General features: G+C 39.2%; 1 protein-coding gene across 10 annotated transcripts in view; it reads right to left on the reverse strand.

The window, feature by feature from the left end:
- The window catches only part of DCLK2 (doublecortin like kinase 2), a 146,768-nt gene that overhangs the window by 56,506 nt on the left and 62,419 nt on the right, over positions 1 to 27,843 (reverse strand). For all 10 annotated transcript variants that reach the window (XR_004682434.1, XR_004682433.1, XM_035022929.1 and 7 more), the window contains exon 3: positions 1,684 to 1,786. Coding sequence is in view for 8 of the 10 variants with exons in the window: in XM_035022929.1 (XP_034878820.1) it covers positions 1,684 to 1,786 (103 nt within the window). In the remaining 2 variants the exon portion in view is untranslated. The remainder of the gene's footprint in view (positions 1 to 1,683; positions 1,787 to 27,843) is intronic.

Below are 27,843 nucleotides of genomic sequence, written 5' to 3' on the forward strand. Positions count from 1 at the left end.
CTGCTGGTGGTGGTATAATAATGACGTTTACAATAACAAGAGCCATAGCACATACAACAGGTACCCTTGTAACTGCTTTATATATATTGACATAAAATCTTACAAAAACGCCAGTTATCCCCAGTTTGCAGAAGGTTAAGTAATTGGCAACCGGGAGGGAAGAAATCAGTAGCTTACACCCACCTTTCACTATTGGGAGCCCATCGACAGCTAACAACAAAAACTATGAATGATAAAACTAGCTTAGGTAAGTTTACAACATACACATAAAGCATGGAGTACAATGCCTGGTATATACATAGTATGTACTCAATAAATATTTTGTTGTTGTTAACCCAAATTAACTTTATAACCTAGAAGATATCATTGTGTTTCAGTGTCTCAACTTCCAAATTTACTGACTGACATCAAAGAAATAACATGAAATGAGATTAAGCTAAAATCAAGAAATATAAATTACAGATGATAATGCAAATGCACGTTTCAGTCAACCTTAATCATCCATGGCAACAGGGGAGAGCATTAGCACACGTAATACAAAAGGACATTCTCTGCGCTTCTTTCCAGTGGTATTACCAGTTTAAAGCAGGGCCAGTCCATCAGAATACAAAACAGAACAGAAACCCTCAATGATATTTGGCGGCAGTGAGAAAATGAAACAAAAACAAAAAATATAGATAAATGAGCCCCAAGCACAAAGCAGATAAATTATCCCCAAGGTAACCAACATAGTGTAACAGGAAAGAATTGCACAAGGAAGTTTGGTACCACAAAATGTATCATCTTGAATTTTAAGAAGTTTATGGATCACAGTATTTATTGACATGTTTCTCTAATTCTGGATGGTCAGAATCACTACAACTGGAAAGGGTCTACCATCGGTCTAATTTTTGAAAGGCCAACTTTCCTCACTCATGAAATTAAAGAGTGAGACTTTATCTTTTACATCACTCTCCTAAGTGAAATGTTATGTCTGTATGATTTTACCTCATTTAAAGAGGAAGTTGACTTTACTATCAGCTAAAATAATCACTATTACTATAATAGGTTTAAATTAATTCAAGACGAAAGGGTAAAGCAATTTTCCTAGAATCAATAACACTTGAAATCACTGGGGTTATTGCTAAAAAGTTGAAAACGCCATACATGGAAGTTGAAAACTCCATACACTGGAGAAAGGGATTTTCTTATTCTATTAATGAAAATAGCCTTATTTTTGTTCTGCATATACAAACAATGCATTTTTTTTAAAGTTGCAAACGATGAAGTAAAAAGAAAGCTAAGACAACCACGATTAACAATTTAGTTATGATCCTTTTACATATCTCATTATGTACACCGAAAATGCACAACTAACCATTTCAGACTCAATACAATCTGTATATTTAAGGTGGCACAGCCAGCCACTGTTCTGAAACAGGGAAGGAAATCCATATCAGAGGCAAAACAATGCAGTAAAAAGACAACTTGTTTTAGTCTACAAAATGAAAACTACTTGAACTAAGTTTTCAGTTTTTAACAACTAAGCAAATGCTTTCATTTTATTCTCTACTTTCATTAGTTCAAAAAGAGTACCGCCAATGTCATCTTTCTTCAACATGCCAGACCACTTAGCATGGGCCAACTGATTAAACCCCGAGACTCTGTTTCAGGGTTACCAGGACGGTCAAAGAATGGCCTTACCACTGTGATCCAGGACGAAGTCATCTTGGGCATAACGGAATTTTTCAGGTCCACAAGCAATAAAAACATCATCATCACCAAAAAAGTCTTGCAGACAAGTAACCTAAAAAGAAAAAAAAAAAATCACGTCTAAGAGATAAATTAGAAACATTAGAAGTGAAAGAAAAAGTCAGCGGAATTCATCATATTTGCAAGCCTCACCTATAATACTGTGCTGGAATGAAAAGCAATTTATTTATTTATTTATTTGTTTATTTGTTTATTTTTATTTTTTTTAAAGATTTTATTTATTTATTCATGAGAGAGAGAGAGAGAGAGGCAGAGGGAGAAGCAGACTTCCCACAGAGCGGGGAGCCCGATGCGGGACTCGATCCCAGGACTCCGGGACCATGACCTGAGCCGAAGGCAGACACTTAACCATCTGAGCCACCCAGGCGCCCTGAAAAGCAATTTAATAACACGCCACATTTCCAAGCACTCTACACAAAGCACTTAACACACACCTTCCCTGACCTTAGCACAATAGAATGAGGAGTTCATAGCTGGCATCAATATTTCTGTTTCACAAGTAGAGTCGAGGATACACACCCAGATGAAGTGCTGTTTTCCATGTTTCCCCAATTAATGGGTGGCAGGACTAAGGCTGATGGAGGTCTCTGTTCTCAGTCTAATTTCTTCATTTCTACCCTTCCTCACTCTCTCCCTTCCCAGCTGTGTCACCCTGGGCATGACTTCTCTGTACCTCTGGTTGTTTGGGGGAATAATGCATGAAACGTGCTTGGAACAGTGCTGGGCATCTCAAGGCTCAATGTGTTAACGCTCATCTCTATCACCAACATCATCATTAAGATCAGACGAAGCTTCAGGGCCCTTCCAAAGCCCTGTACCTAAATGGATAGTTTTCATATTCTTTTTTCAACCCCTCTCCCCAACCCACCAACACACACACTGTATCGGTTTCAGATTCCACAGAAACCAGATGCAGGGCAGTGAGCACATTCATCCATTCCTGCCAGTGATCGTAAGAACTATTCTCCTGAACTTTGGACGTAGGTAGATTCCACTTCTACCTGTTTTTCAATTGGCTATGTGATTTCTTTCTTAAAGTACTCTTTTCCTAATAATAATTATAAGGTTTTTAAAAATCACTGCTCTAATACTTAGAAGGATTTGAGCAATTGATTTTGTGACAAGGAAATATTTCATCTGGTACTAAATTTGTTGGAAGTTGACTACAATAAATGCCAAAGTAGACAATTAAGTTGCTTATTATATGGAATAAAAGTATTTAACAAGTCTAGGGACTATAATAGATCGAAAGGGTTTTTTTTTTTCTCCACAGCAGTTCAATTTAGATCTTCCTAATCAATCTTTTAATGATTTCACCTACCAATATAAGTTTGGCTTTCCAAACATGGTTTCCATAAGATGTTTGCCTCCCTTTGACTTAGGTTCTAGCCAATGAATACATATTTGGTCAAATAGTTAACCAAATTATATAACTATCAAATAGGTGCAGATTTGCCTCAAATACTACTCTCAAGGAATGGCAGGTATAAAATGAATAAGTGACACAACCGATTTAAACCAACATGTATATTTTGGGGCACCTGGGTGGCTCAGTCGGTTAAGCGTCTGCCTTCAGCTCAGGTCATGATCCCAGAGTCCCGGGATCAAGCCCCGCATCAGGCTCCCTGCTCAATCGGAAGCCTGCTTCTCCCTCTCCTACTCCCCCTTCTTGTGTTCCCTCTCTCGCTGTGTCTCTCTCTGTCAAATAAATAAAATCTTTAAAAAAATAAAAAAAAATAAACCAACATGTATTTTGACTTGGGACGCAGACATACCTCACATAATATTAAACAACTCTTGTCTCCTTTCATTCAACAAATTTGTACTGAGCATTTACTATGTGCCAGGCACCATTCTAGGTGCTATAGAAACATCAGTAAAGAAATAAATTAATCCTACCCTCATGGAGCAAGTGTGAAAAGAAGCACAATAAAAATGTGTAAGTAAATTAATGCAATATAAAAAGGTGGTAAGTGCTATGGAGAAAGAGCAGAGATGAGAAGAGTGAATGTGTGGGATGGGTGCTACAATACTAAATAGGGTGGTCAGGGAAGGCCTCACGCAAAGGTGACATTTGAACAAAATATTAGAAGAGAGCAAGGAACAAGCATGTGGGGAAAGCGTTCTAGGCAGAGAGCACAGAATATGGGAAAACTCTGTGAAGAGATCAGGCTTGGCATGTTCACAAGAAACAGTCCTGGAATACAGTAAAAGAGGGGGAAGAATGGATCAGAGAAGTAAGGGGAGGGAGAGCAGATGACGTAGGGCCCTGTCAGCCACTGGTAAGGACTTTGGCTTTACTCTGAGATAGAAAACCATTAGAGACTTCAGAGCAGAAGACTGTCACAATGCGACTTCCCTTTTAACAGGATCACACTGTGCTCAGACTAGACTGTAACAAAAGGGCAAGGGTAGAAAGCATTAAAGGCTATTGCTACATCAGGCCAGAGATTAGAGTGGATAATGGACAAGTTTAGTGTAGAAAGGGTGCTCATGAATTCAGATTTGGAACATTAACTGTGAAATGCCTATTAAATATCCAGGTGGAGGTGTTGGATGGAAAGTTGGACATACACAAATCTGAATGTCATGGGCGAGATCTGGGCTGGAGATGTAAATTTGGGACTCACCAGCATATGGATGGTATTTAAAATCTTGAGATCAAGTGCGGCAATGAATGAACATAAGGAAAAGATCTAAAGCCTGAGTTCTGAAGCACAGTAACACTACAAGGTGAAGCAGAAGAAGCAAAACAAGCAAAGAAGATTGAGAAGGGGCAACCAGTATGGGAGGAAGAAAAACAAGTGTATGTAGCACGCTGGAAACCAAGTTAGGAAGGTGTTTCAAGGAAGTGGGAGGAGAGAGTGCTTACCTGTCAATGTTACCAACAGGCTAAGTAAGATGAAGATTGAGAAGTGGCCACTGACTCAGCAACAGAGAGATTAGGAGGAACCTGTCTGACTTGATCACTGCTGTGTCCCCAGCAAAGGGTCTTATTTATAGAAACTCTACAGTGTAGTGTCTCTAACCAAAAGAGGAGCCCCACCCCCCCAATCCAGGTCCTCGCCCTAAGCCCTCTGCCTGCACCTCCCCATCACACCCCAGTAATCCGGTGCCCTGTCCTGAGGGGGAAACAATGATGTCCCCACAAGCAGCATTTAAGGTTGACTCAGGATCCCACGGTCTGCATGTGACAGAAATTCTTGGTTCTAAAATGAAAGAAGTTATCCAGTCCATATATTGTTTTAGAAAAATCAAAACCTTTTAAGCTGACATTGTTACTGTGTCATGGGGTTGCATCTGACTAGTCAAGAGAGGAAAATCAATATGAACACAGATGATACAAAAAACTAGACTGTACTGATAATGAGTAATTAAGGAATGAATGGGAATACTCTCTCCCTCTACTGCTGCTGATTTAAAATACAAGTCCGTTCACATTTTTCACTGTTTGGACTGTCACTATTATGTTCTACTAAACCATAAAGTTAAAATGCACTAGAAACAGAACACCAGCAGAGAAGCAAGTTGATGAATATAATTAAAGGTAAACTGAAATAATATCTGCAGAAGGGGGATGAGCAGGATTCAGTTCTGTTTTCACTTTCGTTGTACAGGAAACTCAACTTATGGTGTTATCTAAGATACACAAATCGGGGAGCTTGGCTGTCTCACTTGGTAGAACATGACGCTCTTGATCTCAGCGTTGTGAGTTCAAGACCCGTGTTGGGTATACAGATTAATAAAAAATAAAAAATAAAAATAAAATACAAGTGTCATCCCATGAAGCATTTGCGGAGCATAAGCTTTTGCCTGGAGCAGAGCACTACACTGCTGAGTCTGTGCCTCTTTTTTTACATATAGAAAGCTTGGGCAAGATACCAGTTTTAGCTTTAAAGACTAAATGTGATCACATGTGAAAGCAGCTGTTATTTCTTCATTTTCATTAATTCATAGCCTCAAATACTTTTTTAATTTAACTTAATGCATAATCTTTCCTGTAAGTATAAATAAAATAAGTACATGCTTTCCTACAAGTTCAATAAATCAGATATTTTCCCAGAAAATACCACTGACAACTTGAAAACATTCCTTTCATGGTCTTGGCTTGTAGAAAATTACAGACAAAAAAATTAAGATATCTTTTTTTTTAATTAATATATCTTAAACTCCCAGAAATTATATACAGAAATGTGATTCATGTAATATACATATAAATACACATGTATACATATACTTGTAAAATACATATAAATATGTTTATATGTGTATATTTAAAAATAGTTTCTACCAACAGCATCTTGGAATAATTATAAAAGAGAAAAAAGGGATTTGACTTAAATCTAATATAGCAAAGCACCAGTTTATATCTATATATGTAAGCTATACACATAAACGTCAACATTTTTAGATAATGCAGATAACCAGAGAACCGTAAGTGTACCGTTCCAATTTTATGCTAAATATCTGTGCAATACTAGGCCTCCATATAATAGTCATTATTTGCCCATGCTTATATTTTACAACGTATGAACTACATATTTAATTGTTCCTGGTAGTGTCCCAAATTCAGCCAATATATTTCAAAGTGAAGTATCTGATAAAAATGCCAGGGTCTGATGTAAGCTACAATAACTACTTTTCACCAATGGGAGTCACATTAATTTATTACTGTACATTCTTTTAACATTACCCAAGTGCCTACGATATGCCAGGCATAAACTAAAGCCACAAAGTACACAGTCTATTGGTAGGTGGATAAGAAAAGTAACAGTTACAGTGCAAAATGTTACATTAAGAGAATACTATAACAGAAGAACACCCTGACAGTTATAGAAATAAAGAAGCACAAAGGAGCTTCCCATAAAATAAAATATCCAATACCTTTAGAATATTTCATATATTTGATTACTTACATAATTCTAACTTTTCTGTTTTTTAACATAGTTCTTGTTCTTTAACTGTGGTGGTCTTCTTCCTTTTATCATAAATTTTAAAAACTGGGATTTAACATTGAGTTATGGGCCATGTCACTAAATCTGACTCAGAAAAGAACATATCAATACCATGAATAACATTTGAAAGTCCTTTTTTTTTTTCATAAACCTTTGAAAGTCCTTCTTAACAAGGGTGAGAAAAGTGTATCAGTTTAAAAGACCTCTTACTGTCTGCTTCTAAATTCTTCAATGCAAGAAGCTCTTCAGGAATAATGGATATTATGTGGCTCATGAAAGAAGCTACATAAACAAGGGGGAAGTAATATTTCTGCTAAGGTACAAAATTAAAGCAATCGGTAGGATTTAATGGGGAAACATCCAACTGAGAAATAATGTATCAATGGGAGCATATCTAAACTTTCCAAAGGAATGAGGGCCATTTAAAAACAGTAATTTTTCCTATCCTTCAGGAGACAGATTAATTAGGTTGGGGTGACTGGGTGGCAGCCATAATTTTAGTGCTAGTTCTTAACAGATTACACAGATTAATAGATTACTTAACAGCCACAACCACTTTTATCCACTCCCCCCCCAACCTTAAGGGATATAGAAACAGATACAAAGGCTTCAGGTCTGACAAAGATATCATGCATGTATTAGGAGAATAAAACTTTTCCTCAAAAGAAAAAAGGTAGAGGACACAGAGATATACTCTTCCCTGGACACTCACATTCTGAACCAGAGGAGGTTTCTATTTCCTGACCCATTGGCCCACTTGGGAAATCTTGCATTTCTTGTCCTTTCCAGAGTTACAAAGGAATTGGTGGTAAACAGTTTGGATTTTTCTAAGATCTCTTCTTACTATAAAATTCTAAAATCTAAATATTTTAGTTTCTAAGAAAGGCTTTTTATATTTTTGGAGACTGTTTCTAAAAGTTAAGTGCGTAAAAAAGGAACTCTATTTTAAGTGGGTAAATAGCAATGTCCATGGGGATTTCTTTCTGTGTCAGCCTCATGTGTCCTCAAAGAAGTCCTCAAAGAAATCGTCAATGAAATCTTGTTGCCCCTTCCAAATCCAGGTGTTCCCTTAATAATCTGTAATTCCCCCAACATAGCCATTATCATTGAGGTAATTGCTTGGTTTTGTGTCTGGACCTCTCACCAGACTGTGAGCTCCATACATTTAGGGACACTGTCCTGTTCATTACTATAATTCCAGCACAGTACATAACATCTAGCATAAAGGGTTTGTTCAATAAATTTCTGTTGAATTAATGAAATGCTTTGAGTCCCACTTCCTCCAAATAGCCCTTCTCCCGAGGCTCCACTTCACACTTCTTCAATGAATTCCTATCAACTCATTATCGTGCAAGGTACTCCTTGTTCCCAGATTTATGATATTAGTTTTCTATGCCAAGATAACCTATAAACTCTCTGAACACAACAGTCAAATCCAAATATGCAGCTGTTGGTTCAAAACTTTCTCGAGATCTTCCTGGGTGAAATCTGAAACTGGCCCCTTACTCCATGGGCAGGGAGAAACCAAAAGAAGAGGCAGGCAACTCCAGGTTGGTAGTGGCAGTTTTAACAAGCAAAGGGAACTTATATATGAGGCTTGTCTTGGGTGGCAGCAAGACAAGTAGATCCCTGCACTTGCCACCAAATCTTAAAAGTTCACATAGAGGTTTTAACTAGGCTCAGTCACATATACCATGCAGATGTTCTTAACACACATCATTATCTCAAGGCTATGTTTTTGGAACAGCCTCTGGGAGTGGGGAAGGCAAGCAGAACCCACATTCCATGGATGGGGTGGGGGTAAGGGAGCCTCTGACCAACCACATCCTGCTCATGGGTCAACCAGCAGTCACGTCTTGATGACCTCCCCCAATATCAGCAAATACTTGATCACATTTTGGCTTTAGACCCCTTAAAATAACTTTCTAAAAACTCATTTTAGATCATGTAAGCTCTTTCAGGAATGCCTTTCATCATTATTTCAGGGTTACCTCAGAAAAACTACTTACGACAATTTGGTAGAGGATGTTTAAGCAAAGCAATTTCTATTAAAGCTCCCATTTAGTGCTAGTCAGACTTGAGGATGTATTAAATAAGGGTCTCTTGAGATACTTTCCAAAACTATTTTGTTGAAAATTTCCAAGACCTAATAAAAATGCAAAAGAAACATCAATGGATCTCAGTAAAGGACTAGTTTAATCTGGGATTAACTTATTTAAATACAGTCAGGGTCAAAATCTCGGTTTCCCTGAAATGTCTATCTTGCATAACAAGAACCACACTTTATAGAAGAAATGGTACATAGATGGGGAAACTGAAGGACTCCATGAAAATCTGCTTTTTGCTCCCTTTCCTGCTTCTACTTTTGCTAGGACCTGCACCCCTGCCCTACACATGCCTCAATGTACGTCCTCCTTGTAAGGGACAATGAGTTAATGATTTCTTTGGGGTCTTCCAGAATAGATAACATCTAAGGAATGACTAAGAAGCCATCAAACGCATATTCCAGACCACTGGCGCTATCTCAACCCCAAGAACCCTTGGCTCCAAAGAATAACACCTGGGTCCTTATCTTTGTTGTAGCCAGTTCCTGGATGCCTAAGAGGACATATACCAGGCCACAATCCTCAATAAAAACCCCCAAGACCCCAAGCAAAGATTCCCCCTTTCCTTTCTGATGCTCCCAGATGCTCTGTCTTTACCTGCACTCTCTCTACATCTTCAATAAACTCTGCTTTCACCTCCTGCTGGCTTGTGTTTGATTTCTACCCTGTGTGCAGACAGGGACCCTCTTGGCTGGTCCTGTGCCACTTCCTCTGGGTCCTCAGACCTGGCCTGCCAGGATCAAGATGATGGATATCAGGAGTATAAAACACAAATTGGAATTTTTTATGGATTTTCCTTAATTTTAACTGTGTGTATGAAAGAAACAGAGATTAGGAACAAAAGTCCACAAATGTTGAAATTAAAGGCTTTCATTATCAGAGTTCAGTTTTAAAAGGTTGTTTCTAGCGAAGAGTAAAGAACAACAAAAATTTTTTTCCAACTTACTTCTAAAGAAGATTTGAAGGAGCTCAGAAAATTAGTCCAGTAAGTGGCTTATATTTGATACTAATATTATTATACCAGCTTTTAATGGAACTACATTTATACCCTAGATTTCTTTTCCTAAGAAATGGACACAAGTCATAAATTGCCAAAAAGGAACTGCATTTAATTTTGAACCCTCAAAGACTATTCTACCATACATAATTTTTCTACCATGTAAACAAATGTAAATACAAATATTTTAAGATATAAAGAAAATCCAAAAGACAATTTTAACATACAATAAAGGATAAGCCTAATAACTGTGAGCCATTATTTGTTTCTATTGCTAGAATGGGGCACTTTGATACTTGAAAGCTATAAATTCAGCAAGTTGACTTCACCATAACTATTATCCCAGACACACAGTTTTACCCTTAGAATATAAACTCTGCTTAACACAAACAGGAAAACCCATACATGAAATAAAGAAAAGGTAAGCTATTTGGTTCTTCCAAAATGCTAGGAACAACCACCAGAAAAATAAATTCACAGGTCAGTAAGTAGGGGCTGGGGGTCTCCCCATTTCTTCACCCTCTACCCAGAATACAATTAGCATAAATGGCCTGCTTTGTTCCCAGTAAATGCTGGCTGGCCTACAGTAAGGGAAGAATCCCTTTGTACAGTAAAAAGAAAGCTACTTAGAATAGCAGTGTTTTTCAGCTTCCTGTAAAACCATTCAGCCAGGCACCCGCGACCCTGTGGTTGCCATGGAAACAGGACTGAAGCTAAGAGACGACAGTACTTGACAGTAAAGGGCTTCTCAACTGCATCTACACACAATTCCTGACATTTAGTTTGCTTCCTGTAAAAAAAGACTAGACCCAACCATCCCTCTCCCACTGTGGCCTCTTCATAATAATGGCTATTCACCAATCACAACTAATCACAGAATCTTGAGACCAAAGATTTGGTTTCAGGAAATACTTCTATCAACGGGATGAAAGTATCTTGAAAAATTCATAGATATCTGGCTACCAAATGTACTCTGGAGGAGAGACAATGATCACTCTTCCTAGAAATGACGTAATTTCTAAAGCTGACCCCTCTGACTGCTCCATGGCCCCAGTGTTAATTCCTACAGGAAAAAAGTTTCAAATCTACTTCTAGAGCTTTCCACCAATGGAAGGAGGCTGCATCGAGAATTTAAAAGAATTCACTGAGGCACCTGGATGGCTCAGGTGGTTAAGCCTCCAACTCGTGATCTCAGCTCAGGTCTTGATCTCAGGGTCATGAGATCGAGCCCTGCGTTGCTGGGCATGAAGCCTACTTAAAAACAAAACAAAACAATTCAGGTAAGGAAGTCAGAAGAAACCTATAAAACCAACCATCACGAGTTTTCCTCTAATTCTGGAGAAGTTGGAGCTGAGCATTTGCAAGCAGATATGACTAGAACTGGAGTCAATGCTCTCCCAGAGTCCATCATCTTCAAATAATAAACACACATATCAAATCATAAGTGTCACAGGAGGGGCAACTGAGAACCAAAATAAAATTTTCTAATCCAGATTTTTCTGTTTCAAGAGAAAGGGAAAGGGAAGAAGTATAGAATACCTAACTACACACCGTACACAATGAGTCTCATTTACGCATGAATTTCATGTAACCCCCAGAACCTTGTGAAGTAGGCACTGTGATTCCCATTTTACACAAGAAACAAAGGCTCAAAGAGGTTAAATAACTTGCTCAAGGTCACGCAACCAGAGAAGGAGGAGCTGAGATCTGAACTCTGCCTGTGGGACCTGGAACATACTCTGTACTTGACCACACACTGTCTCCCTAAAGAAGAAAACTGTGTGATTTCGTCTATGAAACACAAGTATAAGAGAGCTTACGAAGTCAGAGAACTTTTTATGCATGCCAAAACCCAAATAACCAGACCATTTTTCTATGTCTTACTTTTATGAAGTAAACGAATGGCAAGTACATAAACTTGTATCTAGGATTTATCTTTCTTTTTAAAGATCAACTTCTAAGTAATGTCATGAGGTCAGTATAAGTTCGGGCCAACCTCCTACACTTTAGGGAATACTGGAAAAAGTTCTGAGATTGATAACTCCAAACAAATTGGCTCTTTCTAAAAACAAATTACAAGCACAAGTTAGAATCATATGGTTTCAGAATAGGACTCGATCTGCTGCCAGACTAGAAATTCTAAGAGTATATACATGTATTAATAAACATTATGACCTTTAAAATTTTAACATAAAGGCAAAACCTGCAACATTTTCCAGAAATTTAGTCCTTGCACATAAAAATCCATCACCAGGTTAGTCTACCCTTATGGCATTAATTTAGCATATGATGAGTGCATCCAGGTAGTTAAGACCCTCGGAATCAAGACAAAGAGATCCATTAGTTAAGGTGGTGTGGAAAAACTTGGTCAATTAATTCTATACTTGTTTTGGAAAACACCAACCACTCAGCACTATGAGTACAAACACCATTACTATGCTGTAATATAGCAGGGCTATTTAGGTCTGTAGGATAATCATCCCTATTAAAAAAAAAAATTTTTTTTTTAAGATTTTATTTAGTTATTTGAGGAGAGAGAGAGTGAGAGAGAACACAAGTAGGGGGAGGGGCAGAGGGAGAAGTAGATTCTCCACTGAGTGGAGAGCTAGATGCAGGGCTTGATCTGGGGACTCTGGGATCATGATCTGAGCCGAAGGCAGACGCTTAACCGATTGAGCCACCCAGGCACCCCATATTAAAAAATTTTTTAAAAGGAATTGTGTCCATTCTTTTTATGTTGCTTTCATTTTTTTTTTTTTTTTAAGATTTATTTATTTATTTGACAGAGACAGAGAGAGGAGGAACACAAGCAGGGGAATGGGAGAGGGAGAAGCAGGCTTCCTGCTGAACAGAGAGCCCAATGTTGGGCTCGATCCCAGGACCCTGGGATCATGACCTGAGCTGAAGGCAGATACTTAACGACTGAGCCACCCAGGCGCCCCTATGTTGCTTTCATCTTAATAAAATTGTTTTTCTCCTCCCTTGCCATTATGCTCTGAACCTTTACTTGCTAAATGAAAGAGACCACCCAATTACCCTTTTTTTAGCAGCCCCTCTGCCCACTTCTAGTATGTTGCATTTAACAACCTGTGGGCTGAGGGAGCTATTAGGTTTAGGAAACTTAGGCATGTAACAAGAGTAAACTGGGTAAGGGCTAGAGGCTTTGATTAGAAGGAAAGAAATTAACTTGAGTGCCCCAATTTCACACTGTGCCCAAGCTTCCCTTTGCGTATTTCCTAGTTTTAAGCTGTGGGTCCAGCCTGGTGAGTTGGCTAGACTTGAGTCCAAAATAAGTGGGGCAGTTCTATGCTGCAGAAAACCTAAGATTTTGGTTTCTACAGCTGCATCTATTTTCACATGACAAGGACTCAAAATTTTCATTTTCAAACTGACATAAATCCTACATGTAAATCAATGAGAAGTTTTTTTCCCAGTGCAAGCTTCTTAGCAAATCAAAGTCTCGCGTCCACAGTGGAAGAAATCCTCTGAATAAGTTAACATGTCTGTGGCTGTTCAGAAAGGGAAAGCATGCCATCCATTCGAATTATTTATGACATTTTTTAAACGAAAGTGATACTGGTTGAGGCAAATACCACAATTAGATCTTCCTGTTTAAAAAGGCACCTGTTCCTGAAACACAGCCAACACTTGTTACACTAACATATACATAACTGATTTGCAAGTTGTTAGAACGAGTACTTGGTTTAGGAGAATTCAAAACAAGATAGCTCAGTTTAGATTTATGTGTTTATCAAGATCCACTCTAAAAATGCAAATACCCATAGAAGGGTGATATCTATTGACTGTGCATCTCTACTCCCATTTATGTGGAACTTAAGAATAAAGGTATAAAAATCTTTTTTGGTTGTTTCATTTTAAGGTAATTTAATATATTTAAGTAATCTAGGACCAGACCAAAGACTATAGCAAATAATGCCCAGCCCCCAGAGTTAACAAAAGTTATTATGTCATGCTTGCCTCAGATCCCTTTAATATCTGGAAATAAGACATTATAAAGTTAAAATCTCTTTTGTTTCTGGTCCCCAAGCCCCACTGCTCCCTCCTCCTTCCCACCTACCTACCTTCCTTTCCGAATTCCTTCCTTCCTTCTCCACCACCTCAGGAAAATACTATCAAGTTACTTTTCAGGGGCCCTTCTAATCCATGTTTTTAGCCCTTATCTTATAGATGAATATATCCATAGACAACCAGAATATTTAGCATGCCCTTAAATTTTTATGTAAGTTGTATCATACTAAATATATCATCCTACAATTTGGTTTTGTTTTTTGTTTCACCTAGTTTTAATTCTGAAACCTAGCCAGGTCTTAGTTCTCCTTCTTAATTCCCTTTTCAGCTCACTGATCCAGTCCTAAAATTTAATTTTTAAAAGATCATTCTACCAGTATTACTTTTGATAAACTGCAAAAATTCTGCATACCCTCAATACTTTCAAATTCTTTCAAATAAATGCCTGTTTTCTCAGAACATTCATTTGTTATTATATCCATTATTAGTGCCCAAGTTCTCAGATGGAAGAAAAGATGTATAAGTCAATTCTTTCTTTGCCCACAAGACTTCATCTCCAATTATGAGAAAGGAATGTACAGCAAATGCTTGACATTTAGGTCTAGAGATTTAGGCATAACTGTTATGCCACAAAAAGGTTTCTTGACCCAAAGGAGTATAAACTCTGAGAAAAGAATTTTTAAATTACTAAAACTTGAAATTAGTTCTATCTAAGCTTTCAGAAAAAAATCTGCAAGATGCCTTAAAATTACTAATTCATAGAAATAGTTCCTTTCAAAAGACAAAAGAAAAAGAAACCAAACTCACATGTCAGATTTATTCTACACTATAACACAAGACAGGTTTTAAAGGCACAGGAAACTTCTGTTTCATAGGGAATGCATAAAAGGAATCCCTCCCCAGAGAATTCCGTAAGTTGGAAAATACTGATGAACTGTATGCATGCACAATTTCTTATCTTTTTCTTGCATCCAAACAAATGATATTCTTTCAAAGAAACATCTATTTTTTGCAAATCTCCAGGGGTGTCAATTAAACTGAGACTGGAATCAACAAGTAAGGGAAGTTGTCTGTAAGCATTTATCATCAAGTTATACGCCTTGCTTGGGGGAGCCAGCTGTCTTAAATAACCATCCCCTCCTTGGGGCCACAAGTCTGGGCAAGAATGCTACTCATGTCAGAAACTCATGTCATGAGATGAGCTTTGAATGGAAAAGCAAAGGGAATGTGGTCTCTTTACTCCAGCTGGGACTGATTATTCCCTTCCCCACAAGGAGGTTGTTTTTTAGCCTGAAAAGAAGGGCCTCCTTCCTTCTTGGATATTTTCCAATCCATCATGGCACCTGAGTGACTAAGAGAATACCCTGCCTTACCACAACTTTGAAGCCTCTCAGCCTCCCTCCAGGAAGATGTCTTGGTACATTATTTCTCCATCAAGATGAACAGACGTTACCCTTGGATTCTTGTGGTGTGGCAAGGTTAACTTGGGAACCTAAGCAGGTGAATAAAGCCAGAGGCAATATCAAGACGGAGGCCAAGGTAACCTAGGTCGGCATGAGCTTGTAGCAGCTGAGGAGGTTGGAGGGGAAAACATCCAACACCAGGAGACTGTGTCCATCTTTCTCCCTACTGTTACCCAGAGTACCCGGCACTACGCCAGAGTGTGGAACACTCAGGGAATATTTATTGAGTGAATGAATGGATAAGTAGCACGGAGGCAGGGGACTCTAGGTTCAGTGGCTCAAAGTATTAGATTCATGGGGGGCAGCTTTTACTACCAACATGTGCAGAGAGATGCTACGGAGAACCAAAGGGCTTAGGCAGAAAACAGATGTGAGATGGGGAGACGGAGGCATGTCAGCACAGTAGCAAGGATTTGAACACAAGCAGGATCCCAAATGTACACAAATGTTATTATCAGAATATACCCCACATTCCTATCCTCTACCACGATAGCTGGTTTGTTTCTAGCAACTTAAACAACTTAAAGGGAATGCTCCAGCTTACAGCAAGGATAAAGATAAATGGGACTCCATGTAGACCTTGGTCTCAGAGTGCTATGGATAGAAGGCACATGCTTAGAGAACAGGGAAGGAGCTGAAGAGTTGGAAAAGGGCTTCTCCCATCCTGAGGCAGGATTTCCACTGCACCTTACTAAACCAGGGAAGAAATGCCAAAAGGGGTCACCATCATCAGGATCATTTTTAAAGACTAACTATGAAACTTCATAAATGTGAGACTTAGGCCAAATGGCCCACAAAGTCCTTATACTCGCCTCTACCAGTTAGGGATAAGCCCTGGCAGGGGACTAAGGACGAGTTCCTTCTTCACAGCCTGGTAAAGAAGAGCTCTATTCCTTCTCCATTTCTCACAGGTTCTGCCTTAGGCTGGCTTGAGTCCCAGTTCCCCACCAGACACATACTAGGCCCTCTCTCCTCCAGCTATAGGAGAAGAACCAGCTCAAAGACCAACAAACAAGTTCCATCCTTAATGGCAGTTGCTGCTTCTGTTTAGTGTGTGGTGATTTTCTTCACTGCTTCCCAGCTAGTAATCAGGATGTCAGCCAGCACTGTCTTGGATAACAGTCTTTGGCTGAAATCTTTCCCAGGCTTAAATAGTCTCACCAACAGAGAAACTTGATGAACAAAGTTACAGCATATTTTTTTAACTGCCATCTTCACACTTAAAAAAAAATTACTTCATGATTTATTCAGAAGAGTGGGGTTCTGAAATGATTAGGTTTCTATTTTAAATAAAAACTCAGGTCCCCCTTCTAAAATGAAGCATGGCCATATGAACAACTAAGAACAAAGTGGCTCACGGCTGCATTAATTCATAAAAGCAGTCCTCAGCTTCTAACAAGCATGACTGGGTCTGGGTGTGGCACGGCAGCAAGAGTTACAGAGTGGAAGGGAACCATGTTATAAAAGCATTCTTCACTCCTTGAGAAACCACCCTGGGAATAGCAAGGCCAATAGGCAAACTCTTCACGAAGAGGTCTGACGATGGGACCCGATTCCAACCCTCCCATCCCAGGAGAAACAGGATGCTGATGGCTACTCAGAAGGGGAAATGCCACGCACAACAAAGAGGGCTGGTAGGAAGGACATCCTGAAGCTGGCTCTGTGGGTGTGCACACACGTCTGTGCTTGCCTGGTGTGTCCACGAGGGAAGCACTCTTATCTGTGCTGTGACTGTGATTCCCTGGGCTCGCTTCCCGGGCACTGCTGAAGCGCAGTGTTTGAGGCCTGCTACTGCTAACAAGTCACGTTTCGATATACCCGCCGCCTTCCTTGCCTTCAGTACAGTGGGATTAATAATCATGGAAGATTCATAACCCTTTCCACTCCACAAGAGTTCGGCAATCCTCCCCTCTTAAATCATCAACATCATTGTGGGACAAATAATTTGAATATGACTCTCATCACTGCCATGAGCTGTACATGTAGCAAACCCCCTTCTGCTCCTTTTGTTTGAATTGGCTTGGCTCTCTTTCCCCTCCCAACCTCATCCAGAAGCAGCACTCCTATTAAAATTCATGATGTTTCCCTCAATGCAAGTGTCTGATTGCAGGTGTCGGTTTCCCAGTTCAAGGATTTTCATACTGCCTGAGAGGACAATGCAAGACTCGCACTGCTACAGAAATAGGTCAAGCTCGATTTTTCTATTTCAGTTCTGCTGCCAAAAGTGTAGGCTTTGCCTTCCAGAAAAAAGCACATCCTTTTGGGCAGGCTCAGCACTTAAGAAGAGGTGAAGAGGGCACACTTCTTTCCCTCACCAGGGGGAATGACCCTGTTTTCCTCACACAATGCCTCAGAACCTTTGTTCCATCACTGGTGACTCTCCAGAAGAGCCTGTCTTTTTGTTCTTTGTGTTATCGCGCTTCACAGACATTAACACACCAAACAAAATGGACAACAAAAGAGGAACTGAAGATAGGGCATCAGACACCAAAAAGATTCTTAATGTCCCAAAGCCCGCAGTCATCCTGTTGAGATGGTTGGTTTTTTTCCACCCTGTGCTACCTAGAGAATGAAGGACAGACAAGTGGAAACCACCAGGTCTGTTACACACAATATAGGCCAGATCCATCTCCCCAATTCCTTTCCCCTCTCCTCACTCCCATACATGCTTACACTCTTCTATGTGGGGCCAATGCTGTGGAAACACTGTGTAAGAGGGAAAGAAGAGGATAGAACATTCTTAAATACTCAAAAAGTCAATTTAATCCAGGACCATTGCTGAACTACAAGGGACCTGGCCTTTATGTGGTGCTAAACCCCAAGCCCACCCCATTCTACATATGTGGAAACAGAAGCTGGTAAGTGAATTCTCTAAGGCACAAATGCAGTGGTAGGATTAGGAAGCAGCCAGGTCTCCTTACTCCTAGGGTCTGCTTCTACTTTATTCCTAGAATAGGAAAAGTAGAGAGGCATGCCATCGAGAGACAGATAATCGAACACCCTGAATCCAGCGAATTTTTCTTGTACTTTCAAGCAAAGATAAGAAAGAAGAAGGCATCCTTTAGAAAGAGCACTCACTAGAGAGAGAGGAGACCTGGATTCTAACACCTAAAATTTTTTGTTAACCTCAAGAAATTTATTAACCATTCTGGGTCTTGGTTCTTTTGCTCATAAAACTAGGGGCTTGGAGTACGTGATCTGTAGGTTCCTTTCTGTATACAGGAGCATGTTCCCACACTTATATTCGCTGAGCTACATGGTCCTGGCACTGCATCAAGCACAAAGGGGATTTAAACAAACAAACAAAAAAAAAGAGAGAGAGAAGGTCCCTTTCATCAAAGAGCATTCATGTTTCTTTCCTATTATCTGTTAAGTTGAACTAGGTCTTCAAGCATACGGGATAAAACAACTCGGAACGCATGATGTTACTGAATACCTACCATCCACAAGGCACAAGGCTTGGCAGTTGAAGGACAACAACTAATAAATGAATGGCCATCTCTGTAAGCAGGAGATAAGATACATGCCTGTGAGAAGTGAAATAATTTAACAGTATTGAGCCATATTCTGGACCTGTTACGAAATGGACTCATTTGCCTATTTATCTTCTATCCAGTCAGATCAGAGTGGCCTGGAGGGCTCTGAAAAAGCTATTTTAGAGAGGAGGTGGAATGAGCAGCCCAGGCTAGCCGGAGTGAGGGGTTCAATTCCAATTGTAAAAGAACTGGGGGCAAGAAGAGACAGGACAATGGAGGTTGTGGTAATGCTATCTGACACTATTTCCAAGCATGAACTGTATACTATAGCCAATGTTTGGTCTTCTAGAACATTCCATGATCATTTTTACTTCTGTACCTTGTTCATATGCTTTTCCTACCTCCCCTCCCCACATCCCCAGTCCTCAAACTCTGTCCTCCCAAGGTTGAGAGCAACTTATATTCTTTAGGAAGATTCACTTAAGACTGCTATCCCTTTCTTTATCCCTGATAACATTTACTTTCCACATCAAACATATTACTTTTTTTTTTTATTTATTCATTCATGAGAGACAGAGAGAGGCAGAGGAAGAAGCAGGCTGCCCAAGGAGCAGGGAGCCCGATGCGGGGCTCGATCCCAGGACCCCGGGATCATGACCCGAGCCAAAGGCAGATGCTCAACCATCTGAGCCACATAGGCACCCCAAACATATTACGTTTTAATTTAACTTGATTTTTGACCAATTTTATAATGATCTTTATTTTATATAGGCATGTCATATCAACAGGATGGTAAATTCTTTAAGAGGGATTTAGACAATTCAGATCTTTGAGTCCTAGACTTAGAAGTTACCACTAAAATCATTAAACCCAAATTCCCTTAGTTTATAGGTAGGTAAACTGCGATGCTACTTATAGGAGTCCAAATAAGTCAGAAATACATGCTGAGGATATTGTGAACCTAGCCACTGTAGAAGGGACAGTGCAGTTACTGAAAAGTGAGGAGGGTTTTTGGTTAACTGCTGTTTCAATTTCTGTAATAATCACTTTTACACAAGAAAGGTCTCTTTGGATGTCTCCATCATCACAAGTAGGTGATGTGATTTTACTTGATTAATTCTAAACTGAAGGTATATCAAAGCCTTAGTACCAGTTTTCAGAAAGGAAGGGTCAGAGACCAAGGTTCTGCCTCTAAATGACAATGAAAATGCGGTCAGGTAACTTAGCCTCTTAATATTTCTGCTCCAATTTCCTTCTAAGGGAAAGAAGTTATCAGACCAAGTAATCTATAAAGAACTTCTCCACTGCAATATGCTATTTTTCATTTCCCAATATGAGAGAGAACAGCTTAGACTCCTATGAACCATGCTCCTCCTACTGGTCTGTGTATTTCCCACCCACTACCTTCTCGTTGCTTCTAGCCTAACTTTGAAAACCTGTAGTTTCTTGTAAACTGAACCTTAGGTCAACGCTTCTCTCAGTTGCAGTCGTCAAAACATTTTTTTTTTAAGATTTTATTTATTTATTTGACAGAGAGCAAGAGAAGGAACACAAGCGGGGGCAGGGGGGGTGGGAGAAGGAGAAGCAGGCTTCCCGCGCAGCAGGGAGCCTGATGCAGGGCTCGATCCCAGGACCCCGGGATCATGACCTGAGCCAAAGGCAGACGCTTAATGACTGAGCCACCCAGGCACCCCTCGTCAAAAACATTTTTACTGATTTCCTCCTTTCCCCAATCCAAATATTAGCGGGGACATTTCTTTTCTCTAATTTTCTTTTTTTTTTTTTCTTTTTACATTACTGCAGCAAGGGTTGTCAGATAAAATACAAGACATCTGGTTAAATTTGAATTTCAGATAAGCAACAAATCATTTTTTAGCAAAAGTATGTCCATACAATTTTTTTTTCCCTAAATCTGACAACTCTACTAGCATCTCTCAATGAATGGTATCGTTCTTCAGGGTTATTCGGGGATTTTTAGAAATTAATTTTTATGTTGGAAATATTTTAGTAATTTTCCAAAAGGAAAGGTTCTACTTATGTTGGATGAGAAATTTCTCCAATCAGAGTTAGTATTCTTGAACATGAATGACCACCCTCTTCACCTAGAATAGCTGGGGAAAGGGTCTAGGTAAGAGGACACATGGAAGCCAAGAGTCTTTGTGTTAAGCCAAAAAGCTAAGAACAACAACAACAACAAATGTGTGAAATCTGACCAACACAAACATAGCAACTTGCAGAGGTAGACCCCCTTGCTTCCTTTGGGTAGTGACGGCAGAGCATGCTCTTCTTGAACCCCAGGATACTCATGAGGCCTTCCTATTCATAACACCTTTTAAACATTACATCTCCAGATTAAACCAGATCATCTGTCTTTGACCTTCAGAAGCAACATCACCTTGGGGAAACTGACATAGTTCAGCTCGGTAATCAGTTCAATAGAATAAGCTAAAATCTACAAATGATCAGTGAGAAATGTTGACTAGACATTTCAAGAGCACCAACTGATTACATGCTAAGTGCCATTGCCAACTTGGTGCAAAGTTATTAACCTATGAGTATTAATGGAAGACCATTACAGTTTTAGGACTCCCAATAGCTGCCACACATGCAGAGTATGGATCTTGGTTCCCTGTTCTGGCTGACTAATAATCTTACACAGAAGTATAGCTCCCTCCCTTTTTTGAGAGAGGATGAGGAAACCTCAAGATATAATGCTTTTCTATCTTTCCCACTCAAGTATTAGATAGAAGTCTCAGAAGTTAAATTCTGTTAGGTATTAACTGAAGTCTGTAGTCTCATTTGGCTGACAACTAGCAGACTGGTGCAAGGTCAGAAGGCAGATGCAAACTACTTTCTTCTGTAACTTTATAGGAAACCTTCCTGGAATATTAGATACAAGGAAGGAGTCTCTTTCACAGTGACTTGTCTAGCCTCAAAGAGAGTCTGCCCTTCATAAGCCAAGGCAAAGGCCCAAAGAGCTGCTCTCTGTCGGGCAGATGCCTCACTCTTCCCTCCAGGTGAAATAGATAATGTGGGGGCATTTTTTTTTTCCTTGAAATGAGAAAAAGCACATTCTAAATTGCCTTTAACTAACGGATGGTCCTCTGATGAGTGCAATTTATCTCTGTAATATGAAAGAGAATTCCCTCCACCTCACCCCAGTAATGTGCCTCCCAAGAGAATAATGTACCCAGGCAGGCCCACGGAGCCCCTCTTTAATCAGAGGATCAGAGGAAGGATCAGAGTCATCATTAGGCAGGGTTCCGCCCACCATTTCTCCCTCTGACAAGGAAGCACTCTGAAAAGGAGGCAAGGCTCCCTGCCATTTAGGGGATCTGAAAAAAGTCAGAAGCACTGCTTTTTGAGGGTTGTCTCCTAATCAGAAAAGGACCAGCAATCAGCTCAGCAAGAGCCCACCTCTTCTTGACAGTGCACAAAGACTGCATGAGCAGAGAGGACTTTTAATCACTGCTTGGAGCCGTGCTCTAATTACAAACTCAGATAAAATATGCATTAAACATTTGCATCTTGGGTAGTCATTTGTCACACAAAGAAAAGAGGAAAATGTTTACTCTTCACACAAGCTGGCACTCAGAGACCTTCACCCCTTTGGAGATAAAACATCAGGGAAATACTCCATTTCACAAGCAAATAAGAATGTCAGGAACAAGTGGAACTTCGGTGAGATTTTTAAACAAATATTGTGTTGGTATTAGCATCTAAACTCTCTGCAATAATTGGAATCCAGACTCAAACACTGGGTGAGCCAGTTAATACTAAGGTAGATAACTCTAAATGTAACCAAAGGATTCAGGATAGCCCTCTGTTGGTTCTAAACAAGAGACTCGGCTACAACATCCTAAGGTTCAAGGTTTCCACTCACTTTTTTACAGGTCAATTTATGTCCTCTCTGAAACAGGTTCTCTCCTCCAAGCCACATTCATTATTCTGACGATAAAATGTTTACCATGTGTTCAAACTAATACACAGCGTGCAGCTGTTTATGGCAACAACGGTGGCTAACATGATGCACACTGAAAAGCAATCGTTAGCAATATGGAGCAAATTCCCCAATCTAACCACCTTTATGCGGAAAGACAAATTAAAAAAACAAACGAAGGAAAAGCAAAAAACGAAACCTCAATCGTGGGCAATCCAATCAGCAGTGATTGTATATAAAATTGCCACCTAATTTCAGCAAACATCCATGGTATTTCTAACAGCTGCTAGACCTATAGAACAGAAATAATGTTAATGCTCTTAAAGGCAAACAAAGATCAGAAGAAACCACAGAATTAAACACTAACAGCTCAATGACTCTCTTTTAATTACAAAACCCCATAACCCACAGTTGTTAAAAGTTAAGTGTCTTTAAACAAAGAAGTTCTCAAAGTTCCATCATTAGGGACAGAAGGAATATTCATGCCCTCAGGGAATTTTTCCAAAAGGTTAAGAATGTGCTTGTTTTAGGATGACTGAACCCATTTCTTGTCTCTGAAATCAGAGATTACTCATGTAAACCAAACAAGTGTTTTCAAAAAGCAGTATGATCAAAATCTTTAAAGGAGAACAGTAGGATCTCAGAGTGACAAGAAGGGAATTTTGGTTTCCTCTATACGATGTAATTGAAACTCAAAATAAATGATTACTACCCAAAGAGACATGTTATGGTTAATCTACACATGCTATAAGCTATAACCAGATTTGAAATGCTTTTAAACTATATACACTCTTATCGTCTTTTAATTAATAACTAAGTCTGCTGCAATCTGCTCTGAGTTTTAGGTATAGGCTTTTAAATTTAGGGGAGGGGTTGGGGGTAAAGAAGTTGTGTGCACTAAAAACAGTATTCCTCATAGTGGTTTCCACCACGACTGCATGTTTTTAAAATGCTGGTGCGCCACAGTCTCCTGCCCCAGACCATTTAATCAGGCTCTCTGGGGTGTGGGGTCAGGCATCTATAGTTCATTGGCAGCATTCAAGATCTCCCCCAGGTGATCCTAATGTGCATCTGGGGTTAAGATCCATTGAGAGAACAGACATTATACCCTCGTTTTCAAGGCAAAAACCAAAGGTTATCTTTATCTTTATGGATATAAAAGCTGTAAAGTAAGATCAGAATCAGTACAACAAAGGTGGCTTAATGGTTTGGTACTGTCCTTAACTATGGAAAGTTGAGAAAAAAAAATTTATTTTTAAATAACTTCCTAAGATCGATGAGAACTCTGGTGATCCCTCACCTTAAACATGGATATTCATTCTTTTATTATGATAAGTTAAAGTGGGAGTGCAAGCCAGGACATTTTAAAAACAGAAAAACTGGACACAAACTAAATAAGTTATTTAAATATGTGTCTCAAACACATTATAGTTGACGCTTGAACAATATGGGTTTGAATTGCATGGGTCCACTTACACGTGGAGTTTTTACCACACAGAACTATAAATAAGTATTTTCTCTTCCTTATGATTTTCTTAGTAACATTTTCTTTTCTCTACCCCTCTTTATTGTAAGAATACAGTATTAACACATATACAGCATGAGTGTTAATTGGCTGTTTATGTTATAAGGCTTTGGTCAACAGTAGGCCATGAGTAGTTAAGTTTTTGGAAGGTCAAAAATTATACAAAGATTTTCAACTTTAAGGTCGCGGGAGGATCAGTGCCCCTAATTCCGGTGGTGTTCAAGGGTCAACCATATAATCTTCTTGAGCTTGCCTATACAATGTTTTGGTTTTTTAGGTAGTAAGTATTATTGACACAAAATTAACAACATGAGTTTCTAAAACTAGAAGAGTTTTATTTGAGCCCAAGTTAGGACAGCTGCCTGGGAAACTCACAGGGAAGAAAGCATTCTGGAGAAGGAATAGTTTTCTCAGGGTTATATGCTTTTTTACATCTTGTAAAAGCTCAAAAGATTATAAATTAGCATATAGATAGGAATAACAAATTTTTACATTAAGGAAAGCAGGGAGTAGGAGCACTGATCAGTATCTGAAGGACAAGATGGTTTTCTTTTAGGCTCCTCATTTACAAAGCAGGTGCACAATGTATGCTTGGTGGGCCATAAATCAGGCTTTTGGTTTAAGCAAGTTTATGTACAGTCATGCTGACTAAGAAAGAAATATCACATGGTTTCCTTTTTATCTCAGGCCTTTAGAGCGTTTTTTTTCTCTCATCAGTATTTAGTAATAACTACTGTTTACTGGGGGTTCTTACTATGTACTAAAACCAGAGAGAAGCCTTCCTGAATGTTCTCTTACTTAATCCTCACAACCACCCTGAAAGGTGGGCACTGTAATTATCCTTACTCTATAGATAAGGAAAGGATCTCAGAGAAATTAAGTTACATAGTCCAGTCACACCACACAGGGGTAGGGAGTGAGCTGGGATCCTGGGCTTTGAACTAGCATAGGACCTAGCCCTTACTGAATAAATGAGGAAATTAATGATGATTAAATGGCTGGTTTCAAAAGACAGGACTCCATTTGAGGAGGTGACTGCCCCGCAGAATGATTCAACAATTGTCATTTTGCCGATACTGGAAGAAAGGAAGATGCTTCATACAACCACAGTGCATCCTCAGTACCACTCCTCATTAGACAATTCTACTGTCATAATAAGCTGAAGAATGATGGGACCAGGAGGCAAAATACAGGAGTAAAAAAATATTTTTTTTTTCTGAATTTGGGTCTGAATTACTGCCCTGTTATAGTTGCTTCCAGGTTAAACTTATATCAATACCCTAGGAAACACGATATACTGGGTGTTGTATGCAACTGATCAATCACTGAATTCTACCTCTGAAACTAATACTACAGTATATGTTAATTCAATTGAATTTAAATAAAAAAATTTTTAAAAGAGTATTTACAGCAAGCGAAGTCTTTAAAATAATAGCCCCGGGGAGAAAAAGCTCAGAAATCATCATTAAAAATTGTCCGTGCATTTGATTTGAAATTTTATCCACTAAAATACTTTGCTATCTAGATATTTACCATGTTAAGTAAAATTAACTTTCAAATCTTTCATAATATGGGCCTGAAATTTTAGGAGTGGGGCCACACAAATACATATGGAAGATAACACTAATTAATAGATTTAGACTAACCCTGAATCCCCATCCTTAAAAAAAAAAAAAAAATGGAGAGTCTAGAGCTGCTCCCTAATAATTCTCTTTTAATGTGTTTTAACAAATCAAAAACAATAAACTGAAGGTGATGACAGCCAGAAAGTCACGGTAGGAAAAATACGCTCTGCTGAAGCTTTACTGAGCCTGGGAAGACTCACACACCATAAGCCTCTGCAATATACAGGATGCAAACTCAAGGTATCACCCCACTATAGAGATAAGGAGTCAGATGTAATATCTTACTATTTTCTTTTAAATTTAAGTTCCCTAGACAATTCAGCTCTAAAATAACAATTTCACAAATCAAAATCTCTCATCTCCCACTTACCCAGCCCTTTGTAATTTGCCAATGGAATAAAATACTTACAAAAGAAAGCACATCTCTGTGGATTCTGGGCGCATCTGTGCATACTTTCAAATGTATGTGATCTGGTTTCCTTCCTTTCCTCACAAACTGTTAATATATTAGAAAACCAAACTGATTCCAGAGATCTTTGGTGAGTTATTGTACTGAATTATGGGGCGTTACATTGTCTTTTATCAGTTTCACATCTTATAAATTTTCTGATATAATCCAAAGAAGTGGAAAAGATCTTGGACCTCTGGGAACTAAAATATTTGTATTTTGTTTCTTTGTAATGCACATCCTAGATATATTACCCTCTGAAAACACAAACAGACTGGTATCTAGCTCTTGAGGGAAGACCTATCAAGTGGCTCTCTAGGCTTCAGATTCACCAGTACTCATTAATTTTTCTAATTTATAGAGGTTAGTTGAAACTGCAAATAGAAAGCACATTTATTACTGTTTTACAAGACCCTTATGAGTTCAAAGATAGCCTACAACTAGGCAGTTCTATACTGATTTACATCACAAAAGGGAAACTTTCCCATTTGCTCCTCAGCTAACTTCTCTACATCCTCAGTGACTTGATTTTTACAGCTCCTGTTCACAATCTATATAATTTAAAGCCCTTACAAAGTGATCAGATGTTTTACCTAAATATTGCTTCCCTCCCTTTTCTTATTTCCTTTTAATGCAAATGGTTTTAACTAACTCAGTAAGTTTTTGTACGTTTGTTTTTTAAACTTAAAGGAGTGGGTATTATTTTTTAAAAAACACTGAATTTGGAGTCAGGAGTCTTGCCACCAAATAGCTATGCTATTTCAGTCAAATCAAAGCCTCTCCTGGGACTCAATTATCTCATCAATAAAATGAAAATAGTTCAGCAGAGGATTTTTTTTTTTTTTAAAGATTTTATTTATTTATTTGAGAGAGAGAATGAGAGACAGAGAGCACGAGAGGGAAGAGGGTCAGAGGGAGAAGCAGACCCCCTGCTGAGCAGGGAGCCCGATGCGGGACTCGATCCCAGGACTCCAGGATCATGACCTGAGCCGAAGGCAGTCGCTTAACCAACTGAGCCACCCAGGCGCCCCAGCAGAGGATTTCTAAGGGTCCTCCCATCTATGACCACCTAACACAAATGTCTCCCTTCCTTTTCCTTCTCTCAGAAATGAGTCCAGGGGGAATAAATTTTCCAGTTGAATGGAATGGTCTGCCCAATAGCACCTTGTCAGCTTCAACCTTGGAGTCTCTGAACACAGAAATGAACATCATCTTGGCTCTATCCTAATCCACTGTGAAATAAAACAAGTCATTTAGCTCTTTAATACAGCCATTTCCTCAGCCTTATAAGACCCCTGCAGAAGCCTGAGCAGACTATTTAACCTCCTTGAGTTCTAGGTTTTTAATTGCCCAGGAATATCAAGAATCCTAGAATACCTGGATGAAGTTCATGGACGTCCTCAGGGCCTCCCAATGAACAGGTGCTAGAATACTGAACACAGATAATCTCAAAGCTGCAAAACAACTAACATGGTTATCGGGGGGAAAATACTACTCTTTAAGCACCCCCCATTGATGAAAGTCATCA

Source organism: Mirounga leonina, unplaced genomic scaffold (genome assembly GCF_011800145.1).
Source record: "Mirounga leonina isolate KUSES-001 unplaced genomic scaffold, KU_Mleo_1.0 Mir_176, whole genome shotgun sequence".
NCBI lineage: Eukaryota > Metazoa > Chordata > Mammalia > Carnivora > Phocidae > Mirounga > Mirounga leonina.